The 13,112-nt window shown below is 53.8% G+C and overlaps 2 protein-coding genes and 1 pseudogene across 2 annotated transcripts; all 3 read left to right on the forward strand.

The window, feature by feature from the left end:
* Positions 1–214: 214 nt before the first annotated feature.
* On the forward strand, positions 215–1,674 carry LOC119093318 (aspartate aminotransferase, mitochondrial-like; annotated as a pseudogene).
* Positions 1,675–4,340: 2,666 nt separating this feature from the next.
* On the forward strand, positions 4,341–11,721 carry LOC119093323 (putative lipoyltransferase 2, mitochondrial). Its single transcript, XM_037216268.1, has 4 exons — positions 4,341–4,439; positions 9,035–9,277; positions 10,375–10,490; positions 11,074–11,721. Exons 2-4 carry the CDS (start codon positions 9,042–9,044, stop codon positions 11,298–11,300), a joined length of 579 nt encoding a protein of 192 aa, XP_037072163.1. The 5' UTR covers positions 4,341–4,439; positions 9,035–9,041; the 3' UTR covers positions 11,301–11,721.
* LOC119093324 (40S ribosomal protein S12, mitochondrial-like) lies at positions 7,394–8,148 on the forward strand (the record flags this gene model as incomplete). The annotated part of the gene is made up of 1 exon (XM_037216269.1): positions 7,394–8,148. A coding segment is annotated over one exon (417 nt), but the record flags the coding sequence as incomplete, so codon positions are not given.
* Positions 11,722–13,112: the final 1,391 nt, after the last annotated feature.

A 13,112-nucleotide genomic window follows, 5' to 3' on the forward strand; every position in this document is an offset into this window, starting at 1 on the left:
AATTTGTTATTGTTCATTTCTTGTTTGAAATGTGGTTTTTCGTCAGGTGTATACAGTTGTAGATGAGATCAACTGCAGCCTGTATGTTGTGCTTTAGCAGCTTTGTGCATGGGATGAAGAGAAAAGGACGAACCCAGCAAAAGGATTGTGTTTGTTTAATTGTTGCATCATTTTTGTTCATACATAAACAGTTCATCTTCTGGTACATCATGATGTCACCATTTGAAACATTTCTGCCTTGTGGATGGCCATGCTTGAGACTGTTTACCTGCTTAGTTTCTGCTGGTTTATTGGGATGTTTGGTGACTCTATGAATGGTTGATATTGTATTTGCCTTTCAGATACTAGAACTTTGCTTTTAAACTTCCCAGTTTCAAGAATACATTGAAAATGGCATTGGTCAACTCATCCAGGCTGTTGAGCATCAACCTGAAAAGTGTGGTTGCCCCAGTCACTAGGTGCAACTCATGGTGGAGCAATGTTGAAATGGGACCACCGGACGCGATTTTGGGTGTAACAGAGGCGTTCAAGAGAGACACCAACCCAAAGAAAATCAACCTGGGTGTGGGGGCATACAGAGATGACAATGGGAAGCCCTTCGTCCTGCCTAGCGTTCGTGTGGCCGAACAGCAGATCGTGGCCGCGGAGATGGACAAGGAGTACGCCGGCATCACAGGGCTGCCCGAGTTCTGCGCACACGCGGCGAACCTGGCGCTCGGCGAGGGTAACCGATGGGTGCAGGACGACCTGAACGTGACTGCGCAGTGCATCTCGGGCACCGGCTCGCTGCGAGTAGGCGCTGCCTTCTTTTCCAAGTTCTTCACAGGCCCGAAAGTCGTGTGGCTGCCGACGCCGACGTGGGGCAACCACATCCCCATCTTCAAGCACGCCGGCATGGACGTCAAGCACTACCGCTACTACGACCCGAGCACGTGCGGCTTCGACTTCGAGGGCGCGCTTCAGGACATCGCCAAGATGCCCGAGCGCTCGCTCATCATGCTGCACGCGTGCGCGCACAACCCGACGGGCGTCGACCCCAAGCCCGAGCAGTGGAAGGAGATGTCGAGCCTTACTCAAGAAGAAGAACATTTTCCCGTACTTCGACATGGCGTACCAGGGCTTCGCGTCCGGCGACACGGAGCGGGACGCCGCTACGCCGTGCGCCAGTTCTCGAGGACGGCCACTGCATCGCGCCTCTCGCAGTCCTTCGCCAAGAACATGGGGCTGTACGGCGAGCGTGCCGGCGCCTTCAACATGATCTGCGCTGACAAGGAGGAGGCGGCACGCGTCATGTCGCAGGTGAAGATCCTGATCCGGCCCATGTACTCGAACCCGCCCGTCCACGGACGCGCGCATCGTCTGCAAGATCCTGGGCTCGCCGGAGCTGAAGAAGCAGTGGCTCGGCGACGTCAAGCTCATGGCCGACCGCATCATCGCCATGCGCACCAAGCTCCGCGAAGGACTGGCGCGCGAGGGCAGCACGCGCAACTGGCAGCAACATCACCGACCAGATCGGCAATGTTCTGCTTCACGGCATGAAGCCTGACCAAGTCGAGCGGCTGACCAAGGAGTTCAGCGTGTACCTGACCAAGGACGGCCGCATCTCAGTGGCCGGCCGTCTGCTCCAACAACGTCGACTATCTGGCGCACGCCATGCACATGGTCACTAAGTAGGACCCGGTCGGCGCCCCGCACTAGACTGGTGTAGATGTTGTGCCGGGATGCGGAGTCGCGATGACGGCGGCATGCGACTCATGGCAGTTCTGGGGCCCCGTTTCTCATCCTTGTAGCAGCCAGCGCAAAGCGTGATGCTCGTAACTGGCTGGGAATCGGAAATCGTTTGTTACGCTCTAACAGTGCTCGATGTCATCTTGAGAAGTGAATGAGAAGTGTTTTAAGAATCATGGGTTTGATTTATTTCGTTTCTAACAGCATTTTTTCCGGGGGATTGGTGATCTGTATTGTGCAGGGAGTCCATTTTGGATATTTTCATGCTGGCGCGCTATTCTTCCAATCTGAGTCGGAGCCATTATCGTCCACTGCCAGTCTGTAGTGGAGCGGATTTCGCAGACGAATACAGGTTTTTCTCGCTGTACTGATTTCCTCTCTTGAAAGAAATGACAGCGGCTGCCTGAAGCGTATGTCTGAGAGGACGTCGACACGGGAGCGTCCGGCCGGCGTCCGCACCAGAAGGTTCTTGATCACGTGCCTGACAGTATGCTCCGCGTTGACTTTGGAATCACAGCCTCTGATAGCCTAGTCCGATGTGACACAGTAAAAACGCTTTCTTGAGGCAGCACAAACCGCAGCAACTTTCCATACAAATCCTGTCGTATCCCAATGTGCAGGATGAGGGAAACATGCGACATGTGGGTATCGGGAGGAAGGCGCTTTTTAGTTACTCTTTCGGCACATCCACAGGCATGAAAAGTTCCAAGATGAACACCCTTAACCCCTGACCTATGGGGGTGAGATTTTATCGTCCCACATCAAACACAAGCTTTTGATCAGTTTATCCATTTGTGCGCCAAAACAGCTGTCTCGGTCGTTTTCCCACCGGGATCTGGCAATGTCCATATACATCGTATTGCATCACTGCTTTGCTAGTCAATCACGTCGCTTCGGTCAATCACACGACCTTGCTTATAACTAACCCAACTAGACAAGACAGTAGTTTAAGCCTTAGTCTTCAGAAAAAAAACGGGAGAATGGATATACCGTTGGGTTGATATTTCGGCAGCATGCCTTTAGTGAAACAATTGCAGAAGTGAATTCCGCCGCAGGGCACATAAGTAAAAATGCAGAAGGGAATTCACTTCTGCTATTGTTTCGATAAAGGCATGTTGCCGAGTATGAACCTGACTATAACTCCATTCTCTTGTTTTTTTCGAGGAATAAGGCTAATACTACTGCCTTATCTATGTGAATAGCGTTCCTCGCTCATGCACTGAACAGCTCACGTAACTAACCTAACTAACCTAATAGTGCAAAATGGCCTCCACGCCGACGCGCCACCGCCTTACAGCGACCGAGTACAAACTGAACTTATGCCATTAGGAGTAAGTACCACTGTGTATTTGGAACAGGACATCCCCGGCCTAACGCGTGCATTGTTTTACCGAACAGCGGCAGGTTCATTTCACCCAGTGACGCCACGTGAGGCCCCCGAAAGGGCGCGCCTCGTTTTCGGGAGCGGTCGGTGGTATGTCTGCGTTCTCGTGGCTCGTCTATTGATAGCCCACGCTCGACGCGAGCGAGGTCGGCGGGGTTCGCCCGCCAGACGCACGCCTGAAAAAACTTGGAGCCGGCGGCGAGCGGATGAGAGAACAAACACTCGACAGATGTGTGATCACTGTACGATAGTAAGCTTTAAGGCTAGTACGCGGTGCTGTAGCGGCAAGGACATTGCTTCACTGACGCGTTTGAGAGCTTGCCGTTCATGGGCGGTGCGGCTTATTTTGTGCGAGCCATGATAGGCTCAAAAAAGTCACCGAGGCGTTGGACACCAAATAAAAAAACGACACATTGCTGAAGCCCAATTAAAGGGCTTAAAGGAAAAAGCAACGCTAAAGAATTTGTGTGGCCGGTTGAACTAATCGGCTGTGTTCTTTGAATACATCCTATCATTCATCGACGGCGAAGAGCGCTCACCGCGCCGAACACCGAAGAACCAAGAGGAGGGAGCACTGCGTAGTAGTCCAATTCCAATGAGCGCGTACACAAGCGCGGGGGGTGAGGGGACACGTTCGAGTCGCTCCGTGTCCCCCGACCTTCACGGGCTGGGGCCATCGTCTTCATTCAACTCCGGTGCTTGCCGCCTCGCTATGGTGTTGACGACAGCCCTGGCGTCTCTCTGGGGTCGTTGCTTTGGCCGCCGCTGCACCTGCTCAGCGCCGCGGCTGAGTTGCAGTGCTGGTTTTCAGGAGTCGAGGCAGGGTTGTAGGTCTGGGACAGCCGGTCTGGTCGACCTGTGCTCGCACCGCTGTTGCATCTAAGTACACTTGCAACTGCGCAGCACCAGCCGCCGCAGCGTAGCAGATGTCCAGTAGGGCCGCCCCGTAGCATGCTGTCTATGCCAGCATCGTCCAGCAGTCCACTATCCGGAAGCAGGCATCCTGGATGACTGACAGAAGTCAGGTTTTCTGTCAGAGCAGGTCACTACTGCGGCCTGACCAGTGATGGCGGTCGTTTAGTCCGGCGTTTTAGGTCACCTCTGTTCGTAAAGAAATACGCAGACACTTTTCTGTTATTGCTTCCAAATGATATGGCACATGTTCTCCGCTGACGCGCTCATTTGCGACGCGTTTGCTACCATTCGGCTCAGGGAAGTCTGGCATGTTTGTTGGAAAAGAATGCCCGCACACGAAATAAGAGCGGTCCTTTTCTGGTGTTAAGCTTTCATCGGTCTGTTCGGTTACTTTTCTTCGATTCTGGTTGAGGTGAGACCCAGGTCATGTGTTGCGCGCCGCTGATAGACCCAAGCCTCTGACCCGCGGGCTGCGCTTATGAGTTGACTCAAGCTTACAAGACGTGAGCCGCTTGTGTAATGAAATTAAAAATTGCGAGCTTTATTAGCGAGTGGTACTGAGTGCATCCCAGAACGAATGCATTGTTTGGCCCAACTGGCATGGTTAATTAAGCTTGAAACTAGGCAGTATTACAGTGGTTCTAGTTACATCTAGTTACTTGCCATTCATTGATGTCCTAACAGCTTGTTTTTATTAGGTTGTCTGTTTATGTTAACCAGAAATATAGTATAGGTCAGTGATGGCTAGTTAATTTTCTACTCATCCCTGGATTATTCACACAGATAAGACAGTAGTAACAGCCTTATTCCTAGGATACAAAACAGTAGAATGGAAATATAGATGGGTTGATATTTTGGGAACATGCCTGTATTGAAACAATGGCAGAAGATTGTCTTGATCTGATTTATTTATGTTATTGCATCAAAACAATGGCAGAACAAATTTCTGCTATGATTTTGATGATGGCAGGTTGCTGAAATATCAACCCATCTATATCTCCGCGCTTCTGGTTGTTCATCGAGGAATCACACTATTACTACTGTCTTATCTGTTACACCTGTGTTGTGCATCAAGATAGCTGTTTTCAATACAATGTATGCATAGCTTATACACGTTTTGACACCCAAGCACAACTTACTCTACGACTCCAACACTAATGTTACCAGCATTGCCATTCTGTGGGAAGTCCCAGGACACGACGCACAACAGTAGCATGTCCGGATGTGGTTCCCTTTTCAGTTAGGGAGGTTCCAGCCCCCCCTCTGAAAAAATTGTGCTCCATCCCCCAACTTTGAAAAGAAAGAAAGGGAGGTCAAATTTGGATTGAAAGACATTGTTGGCCTATTTTGAGGGCAATATGTGTTATTTTTGGCTGTTCAGCCCCCTCCCCATAAGACATTTTGTTAACCTATGCCTGTGGTTTCACTGGTAGTATGCTGCAAATAAAAAAAAAACAGTTAGGAGAAATAGCATAACCCAGTGTGGTCACCATTTTTTCATTCCTTAGTACCATTGCTGTCATCCGGACCCAGACTCCCCATGAACGTGAAATGGTTAAGCAAGCGTACATGGCGGTTGTTTTATTTAAATATGCACCATGCCTGATGGGCAGTAGGCCTTGGAGAAGAGGCCGGAATATTTTTGTTGAAGTGATTTGATTAGCCATCCTCATTGCTCTGTTGTTAGAACGTTAGCCACAGGGTAATGTGTGGCCAGCTTGTTGGCTCGCGTATAATACCGTGCCTGGCTGGTTCAGATATGGCGGTCGATTTGCAACTAGTCAAGAGAGCAGGCTGAAGCAGGGCAAGTCCTGCCACGGCACTAACATTTCGGCCGAAATTTTCTGCTCAGCTGGAATTACTGTACTGGAGGGGTGCAGACAGCGTCTTCGTAACAAGGAATGCCTAGTAAGGACTGTAAGCACAGCCATCCCTCTAAAACATTTGATCAAAGCCCCAAAACAGTGATGCTGTTTGTCCCAGTGGTACTGCTGTAACAGAGGAGATAAAGCTGTACCACAGCCAACGCCACCAAGTTTGAGGTGCTTAACAGACATGTTGTGACCTGACCAGCATACTAAGGCCGACATAATAACATTTTAATGACGGTCTGGAATCTTTCGTAACCTCATGACCGTCCCGGTACAAATACCCAACTGGTCATCCTCAAAAACAATTAGCACCTGGTGACGGTCAGAGAACTAACGCCTTGCCTCAATTGCTCCCGAAAACAAATGCGTGTTCTGGTCTTGTATAGTTAAATCAGATCATAAAAAACGATTTGGTTTCACTAACGAACGTTGCGCACTAAATTCGGCTGCGGTTTTGGCCTCGGGTTTTTAACTGATGGGTTGGGCTTTGGCTTCATTTCTCTAGATTTGAAAGGAGTGGCTTTGGATTTGGCTTCACGTTGTAAAAATACGAAACCACGGGCATTGTTTGATTTCTTAACCTCACAGTTAAAGTCTTGCTCTTCGACATAGAATTTCCAAACCTCAAAGCCACTGGCTTCGGCATTTATTTCATATTTATGTTGTATAGATAAGTCAATAGTAATAGCCTATTCCTGGGAGCAAAACCAGGAGAATGGATATATAGCTGGTTTGGTATTTCGGCAGCATGCCCTTATCGAAACAATAGCAGAAGTCCTGCTATTATTTCGATAAAGACATGTTGCCGAAATGTCAACCCAACCATATCTCCATTCCCCTTTTTTCTCCGGGGAATAAGGCTATTACTACTGTCTCATCTTTGTGAATAATGTTCGTCGCTAATGCACTGAACAATTTATTTCATCGTCTTGTTTTCGAATTAGGCGTCGAAGCCCGAGGCATCGCCGCTCCCATGCCCGATCCGTATAAACAATATCTATGTGAATGTCACCCACTTGTTAAGGGGAGTGGACTGACATGGTCGCGATCTTAAATTCACGTAGGCATTATATTTTTGCCCATCCAACGAATGGCGTAACTATGAGAAGAGAGAAGACCTCTCGGTGCTGGTGGCATTCGTCCACCAGCTTCTCTCCGCTCCACCGCCGCCTTGGATAACCAAGACTGTCGTTTTCGTCGTGGTGACTGAAGCCGTGGACTGACATCGGCGCCAAGACGCACAGCGTCAGCGATGCGCCAGGCCACGGCCGGACCGCTTGAGGCCCCCGGCCGTGTCCGGCGGGCGGGTGGGCGGCTGGGCGGCCGGCCGGCCAGCGAGGCGCTAACGGTCGCTATGGCCCCTGTTGCAGGGATGCTGGGCCGGCTGCTGGCGCCGCTGCGGGCCGCGCTGGTCGCCGGCGCGCCCACCCGCCCGCTGAGCGGCGCTCTGCCGCTAGCCGCCCGCTCGCTGAGCGGCGCCCTGCCGCCCGCCGCCCGGCCGGCGGCGCGGCTGTCCGCCGTGCTGGGCCGCCTCCTGACGCCGACCCCGGTGCCGACCCCTGCCGACTGCCGTGCCATCTCGCTGGAGACGCTGCACAAGCGCCTGCAGAACCGCAAGCCGTACGTGAAGAAGCGGCCGCTGGACGGCAACCCGCAGATGAAGGGCGTCGTACTCAAGACGCTCATCAAGAAGCCGAAGAAGCCGAACTCGGCCAACCGGCGCTGCTGCCTGGTGCGGCTCAGCAACGGCAAGGAGATGGTGGCGTACATCCCCGGGGAGGGCCACAACCTGCAGGAGCACAACATCGTGCTGGTGCGCGTGGGGCGGCTCCGGGACGTGCCCGGCGTCAAGATCAAATGCATCCGCGGCAAGTATGACCTCTCGCACGTGGTGAAGAAGACACCGACGTAGTGCCGGTGGCGCGGAGAGGCGAGCAGGCCGGCGCGCGTGCGGGTGTGGGTGGAGTGATGCCAGACGGGGCGGTGTAGCAGTGGTGTGTGATTGCGTGCCCGCTGGTTGGGAGCAGGCTTGACCCTGCGTGGAAATCGTAGATTAACTCTGTGCTGAGCTGTCGTGAGATTGCCTCTGGGTTAAGAAATATGTGGGAACGTGCGAGCAAAAGGGCTGATGTTCGACGGTGCAGATATGGAGCGGAGTTCCGTGTGTGTGTTATCCCACAAGTGTGGTATCTGAGAGCGACGTGTTTTCATTAATAAAACGCGTTCTGACGGACGCACATACCATGCGAACGAGAGGTTTGAAACGGGAAAGCAGACATGACAACTATTATCCATGCCTTTAGTTAGCATGGAAGACCTTGAGTTTTCAAATCGCGAACAAGTTGGAAGAGACCGGTAAAACCAGATCCAGGCCGGGTCAGACGGATAAAACCAGATTCAGTGTGGTGTACACCAGTGTCATGCCAGTCCCATGGTGCAGTCACCGCCTCACAGCAGTCGCAGCGGACACCGCCCTGCGATCGCCATGGCGAGACGGGAATGTCCCGTGTGGAAAGCTCCATTTCACACGGCTAGGTGGACATGAACCGTGACAAGCGTGCCCACGACCTTCCGCTCACTTCAGCTGTGCAGACGTCAAGCTCTCTCCTTCACTTGCGTATGGCCTTCCGTGTTATCCATGTTCTGTCGCCCTGGGTGTGGTCTTTTGAAGACGTTTTGCATTCGCGGTCACTTACGTATTGTATCGCAGGTGGCCACGACCTCTACTAGATATGTGCCATTATTTGATGAGGGTGTTCAACCCGTGTCACTGAGTCAGGTTATACGTTCCAGTTTGTTGCATCTGCTGTCAGGCCTAAAGTATCGGTACCCTTGCCTACCTTACAAATCTGTAGTTTGGTCGCAGTGAACACTGTCTCGAATTTAGGCGTTGGGAATGATGTTTTGAAATTTTACGTAGTTTCTGCTCCGGACTTTGTTATTTGTTATTATACCTGGATTTTTGCAATATTGAAATATGGAGATATGACAATCCAAAAATTTGTCCTTAAAGCGGTTGGATGATGACGTGTTCATGTTCTGATGCACCTGGCTGGCTCCAAGAGGCCCCCAGGCGCCGTCTGTCCCTGCTGCGCTGCTGGCGTCAGGCGCCACTCACTCTTCGCCCCCGTTCCAGATGGGTCATGTGGCGCCACAGTGAAATTCAGCGTCAGGTGCTGGCGCTGTACCGGCAGTGTCTGCGCGCCGCGCGCGACAAACCCGGCGCCCCCGAGGCGGTGCGCCGCGAGTTCCGGCGGCACGCGGCCATCCCACGCCGCGAGACGCTGCGCATCGAGTTCCTGCTGCGCCAGGGTCGCCGCAAGCTGCAGATGCTTCAGGACCCGCACGTGTCCCAGATGGGCCAGTTCAAGAACGACCAGTGAGACTGCGCACCGGCACGTGGCGCGGCGAACTCGGGGCGCCGACGGCCACCGACCTGCTGACGGCCTGAGGTCCACCGATCTGACCTGACCTAACCTGGGACGGCACCGGACGCGGTGCGGTCCCGCCCGTCCTGCTCTATCTCCCGCCGCCGCCGCCGCATCATGAGCCGCCTAGTGCGCGCGCGCCACCTGGGCCTGGTGTCGTACGCAGCCGGCCTAGCGGCGCAGCAGGCGGCGCTGGCGGCGCACGGCGCGGCGCTGGCCGCCGGCGCGCCACCGCCCCACCAGCTGCTGCTGCTGGAGCATGCGCCCGTGTACACGGTGGGGCGGCGCCAGCGCGACACCGGGCGCCGCCGAGGAGCGCCGCCTGCGGGCTCTGGGCGCCGAATTTGTGCGCGCCGGGCGCGGCGGCCTCACCACCTTCCACGGGCCTGGGCAGCTGGTTGTGTACCCGCTGCTCAACCTGGCGCGGCTCGGTGTCAGCGGGCCCCGGCGGTGAGCGCCGGCGGGGACTGGGGGGGGGGGGGGGGGGGGGGGGAGGGGGCAGGCGCGATGAGCGTCGGAGGAACGGACCAAGTGTGCGAGGTTTTTTATGTGATGAATTAGTAGAACGAGTGTGTCTGCCATTACATCATTGTAACTGTGGCCACAAGCCTTCATTTCTTATGATGCTCTTTAATGAAACAAGCATTTGGCTGGATAGCATGTGGGGACGAGTAATCATAGGCTAGGATTGGTAGCATTGAGCATGATAGGTGACTGCAGAAGGGAAAGACGCAATGGTTAATTTCTTGAACAAGACGTCCAAAATGGCGAGGGCAATATGCGCCACCGCGTGGGTTTACAATCAGGATTTACTGGCGATGGCGATCAGTTCGTTTACATTGGCCCCCCAACAAATACATTTTTGAAGAGGACTCGTGATGTGGTGTCCCCTCAACGCTTTGAACTCCTGCGTGTTACCCTCCCCACCAGCTGGCATACGGCAGTCCGTGTACGTGCGTCGGGCTGCTGATGGCGCCATCTGCATGATTTAGCGCGATAGTGCCGCCCCCTACACGGTCGTATTTGACAGTGGCGCTGTCTGGGGCAGGTACGTGCACCTGCTGGAGGAGGTCGTGATCGAGGCCTGCGGTCGGATGGGCGTCGCCGCCGGCACCTCACCCCACACCGGCGTCTGGGTCGGAGATAACAAGATATGCGCCATGGGTAAGGCGGGCGTGACTGGGTCACGGCCGGGCGGGGAGTCGGCAGGGTAATAACTTCCTGAGAAGTGCCAGCTTTCACGCACGAAGCGTGCGCGCATGTGTCATGGGGGAGGTGACACATTCTGTCTAATAGGAGGTACGGTAGATTTTTAGGATAAGAGTAGATTTGTCTGTTGTTTGTATTCATTGCCGTCACATCGTTACACGATGTTATAATAATAATATTCGCACTTACACTGGAAGGGGCACGCCTAGAGCATGACACGACTCGCGCGACTGCTTAGCTGGTCGCGTGTTGTGCTTCTGTCCAGTTGCTAACATAATGAGCGAACAGATGCTGCGCTGCGGAACTCGACAGACACGTTAGCGTTACGTTCTTGATCCACCATAAGAGCGCTGTGCTATAAGCTCCGGAACGTGCGCTGGTTTTTCCGTAAGGTCAGTAGTATCGTGTTTCATTATCTGCCGGTAACCCAAACGGCGATACTGGAGCTGTGTCTTATGTCGTGACGTCTAGAAGACATTGGTTCGCTTTGAGGGACTCGTGACGTCGTTGGATACCTGGATACCTGCGTGCGTCGCAGGCGTCCACTTCACGCGGCGAGTGCTGACATCTCACGGCCTGGCGCTGAACTGCTGCGTGGACCTCGACTGGTTCCGCCACATCGTGCCCTGCGGCATCGAGGACAAGTTCGTGACGTCACTGACGGCCGAGCTGGGTCGGCGCGTGTCCGTGAACGAGGCCACGAGCCACGTGGTGGACGTCCTGGCGGAGCTGCTGAACTGCGAGATCGTTTGGGACGACTCCTGACGGCCACTGGCAACGCTAGAAAGGAAACGATCCGTAGAATCTGGCTGATCAGGGAGCCTCGGTGTAGCGATGTGGACGCCCTTTGGCCAGACGTTGTAGACTGGAGGCTGATAGCGTGCGTGGCTGTAGTAGCGGACTAGTCAGAAGTTGACGCTCTTAGCGGGTGTAGCCGCGTAATGGTCAACAGTTGGCGCCCTAAGCAGTTGTAAGCCCGTCTGATGTGGCAAGTGCAGCTGCCGCCGCAAGTTAATTAGACCACGGGGACCGGAGTAGCCACAGGCTATGGATGGCGCTTGAGGCGAGCATGTGTTTTTTTGTGTCAGCAAGGCATGAACGTCATTTTACCGGGTGGGTTTGTGCAGGTCACGAGCGCTGTCACTTATTTCCCGGATGCTCCGCCGTTATGTTCAAGCAGACAATACAGATAATAACCGAGCCAACCATTCTCGCCACTAGGTATGAAGGAAGCACATCGTGATACCGAATATAAGGAGTGGATAGTAGGATAATGCTTCGACGATTTTATATGAGTAATAATGTTTTGTGTGCGGATATCGTTCGCACGTGCGCCGTCAATTACCGAACGCATCGCATCCGCATCCAAGACACACCACGTGGCTAGCCGTGGTTAGCAGAGCTCCGTCAAATTATAGCGAGCTTCCATTCAACGAACCGGCCTAGCTGGCAAAGCTCCCATACCGATGTCCCCCAGTCGGCAAAGCTCCCATGCCGTATACCATTCTTGCAACACGGGCGTTCTGTTCGGTTCGACCCCCTCCCGGGCTATTCCGGAATACCTCTGAGGGAGACACCCATTCTCGGGCCTTCCCCTGACGCAAGAGGCCCTCTGGCCGGGGCAGCTATCCCAGAATCGACGCAGGGGCATTCACGGACGCAAACGGATGCTCACCGGCAAGGCATCCAATAACTGGCACATCAACCCCAATTTGGCCTATCGGGTCCCGGATCAAAACGAGGTGGGGCCCCCCACATTCGCTACTAAGGCCCCTTGACTGGCACAGGGCCCTTCCTTTGTCTCGTTGCTGGTCTTTTCATTGGCGTTGCTCATATCGCCTTTTGCTTTCAGGGGCCCAGACCGACGGCAAGAGTCCCTGACATTGGGGTGCCGTCTCTGTCCCGGTTCAACAAAGGAACCCCTGACCGATCCGGGGCACTTTGCCAAGACAGGATTTGCCGTTCGGCGCTGTGGGACGTGCCTCCCCTGACCGACACAGGCTCCATTGTCTCAGGGACCTCAACCACATGGTGCAGGCGTTCTAATAGTCATTAACGGGCCTCAGCTTTGTCCGTGCTCGGGAATGGGCTTTCAGGCTGACAAGGGTGGAGTATTCGGTACTGGTAATCTGTGGACGACATAGGAATCCACTTTGTCCCATTGGAGAACGTTACGAGCGGTCCTTTGTCTTATGCCGGGCCGTTACCCGTCGGCCTCCAGGGGCCTTCCGGACCAAACGGGCTTGTCGAGTCTCCCTGTGTCCCGCTGCCTACGTCCGTACTAGGAGTTTGTTCCGTTCCTCATTTCCAATGGAACTCCACAAGTTCAGTGTATTACAAGTGTTTGCTTGCTCACGGGAGATGTAACGCTCATAATTTTGCAAAACCGCGCCACACCAATGCGAGGTATCAAACACGTACGTGAGTAAATTGAAATCAGTGGTCAATTTTCTACATGCATTGAAACAGTTGCGCCGTTTTTGTAACACTCAAAAATACGTTTTCTTACCAGCTTTGGGCGCCACCCCGATGGGCGCCGACACGGATGGCCTTGGTAGCGGATGGTAGGGCTTCGAC

The sequence above is a fragment of the Pollicipes pollicipes genome, unplaced genomic scaffold (assembly GCF_011947565.3).
Source record: "Pollicipes pollicipes isolate AB1234 unplaced genomic scaffold, Ppol_2.1 Scaffold_4002;HRSCAF=4701_pilon_pilon_pilon, whole genome shotgun sequence".
Lineage (NCBI taxonomy): Eukaryota > Metazoa > Arthropoda > Thecostraca > Pollicipedomorpha > Pollicipedidae > Pollicipes > Pollicipes pollicipes.

Bases quoted from the DNA above. Each gene is read 5' to 3' on its own strand.
- LOC119093323 (XM_037216268.1), top strand. From the start codon at position 9,042: ATGTGGCGCCACAGTGAAATTCAGCGTCAGGTGCTGGCGCTGTACCGG. The intron at 9,278-10,374 runs GTGAGACTGCGC...TGTCTGGGGCAG, and splicing joins GGCCAGTTCAAGAACGACCA to GTACGTGCACCTGCTGGAGG. The intron at 10,491-11,073 runs GTAAGGCGGGCG...CGTGCGTCGCAG, and splicing joins TAACAAGATATGCGCCATGG to GCGTCCACTTCACGCGGCGA.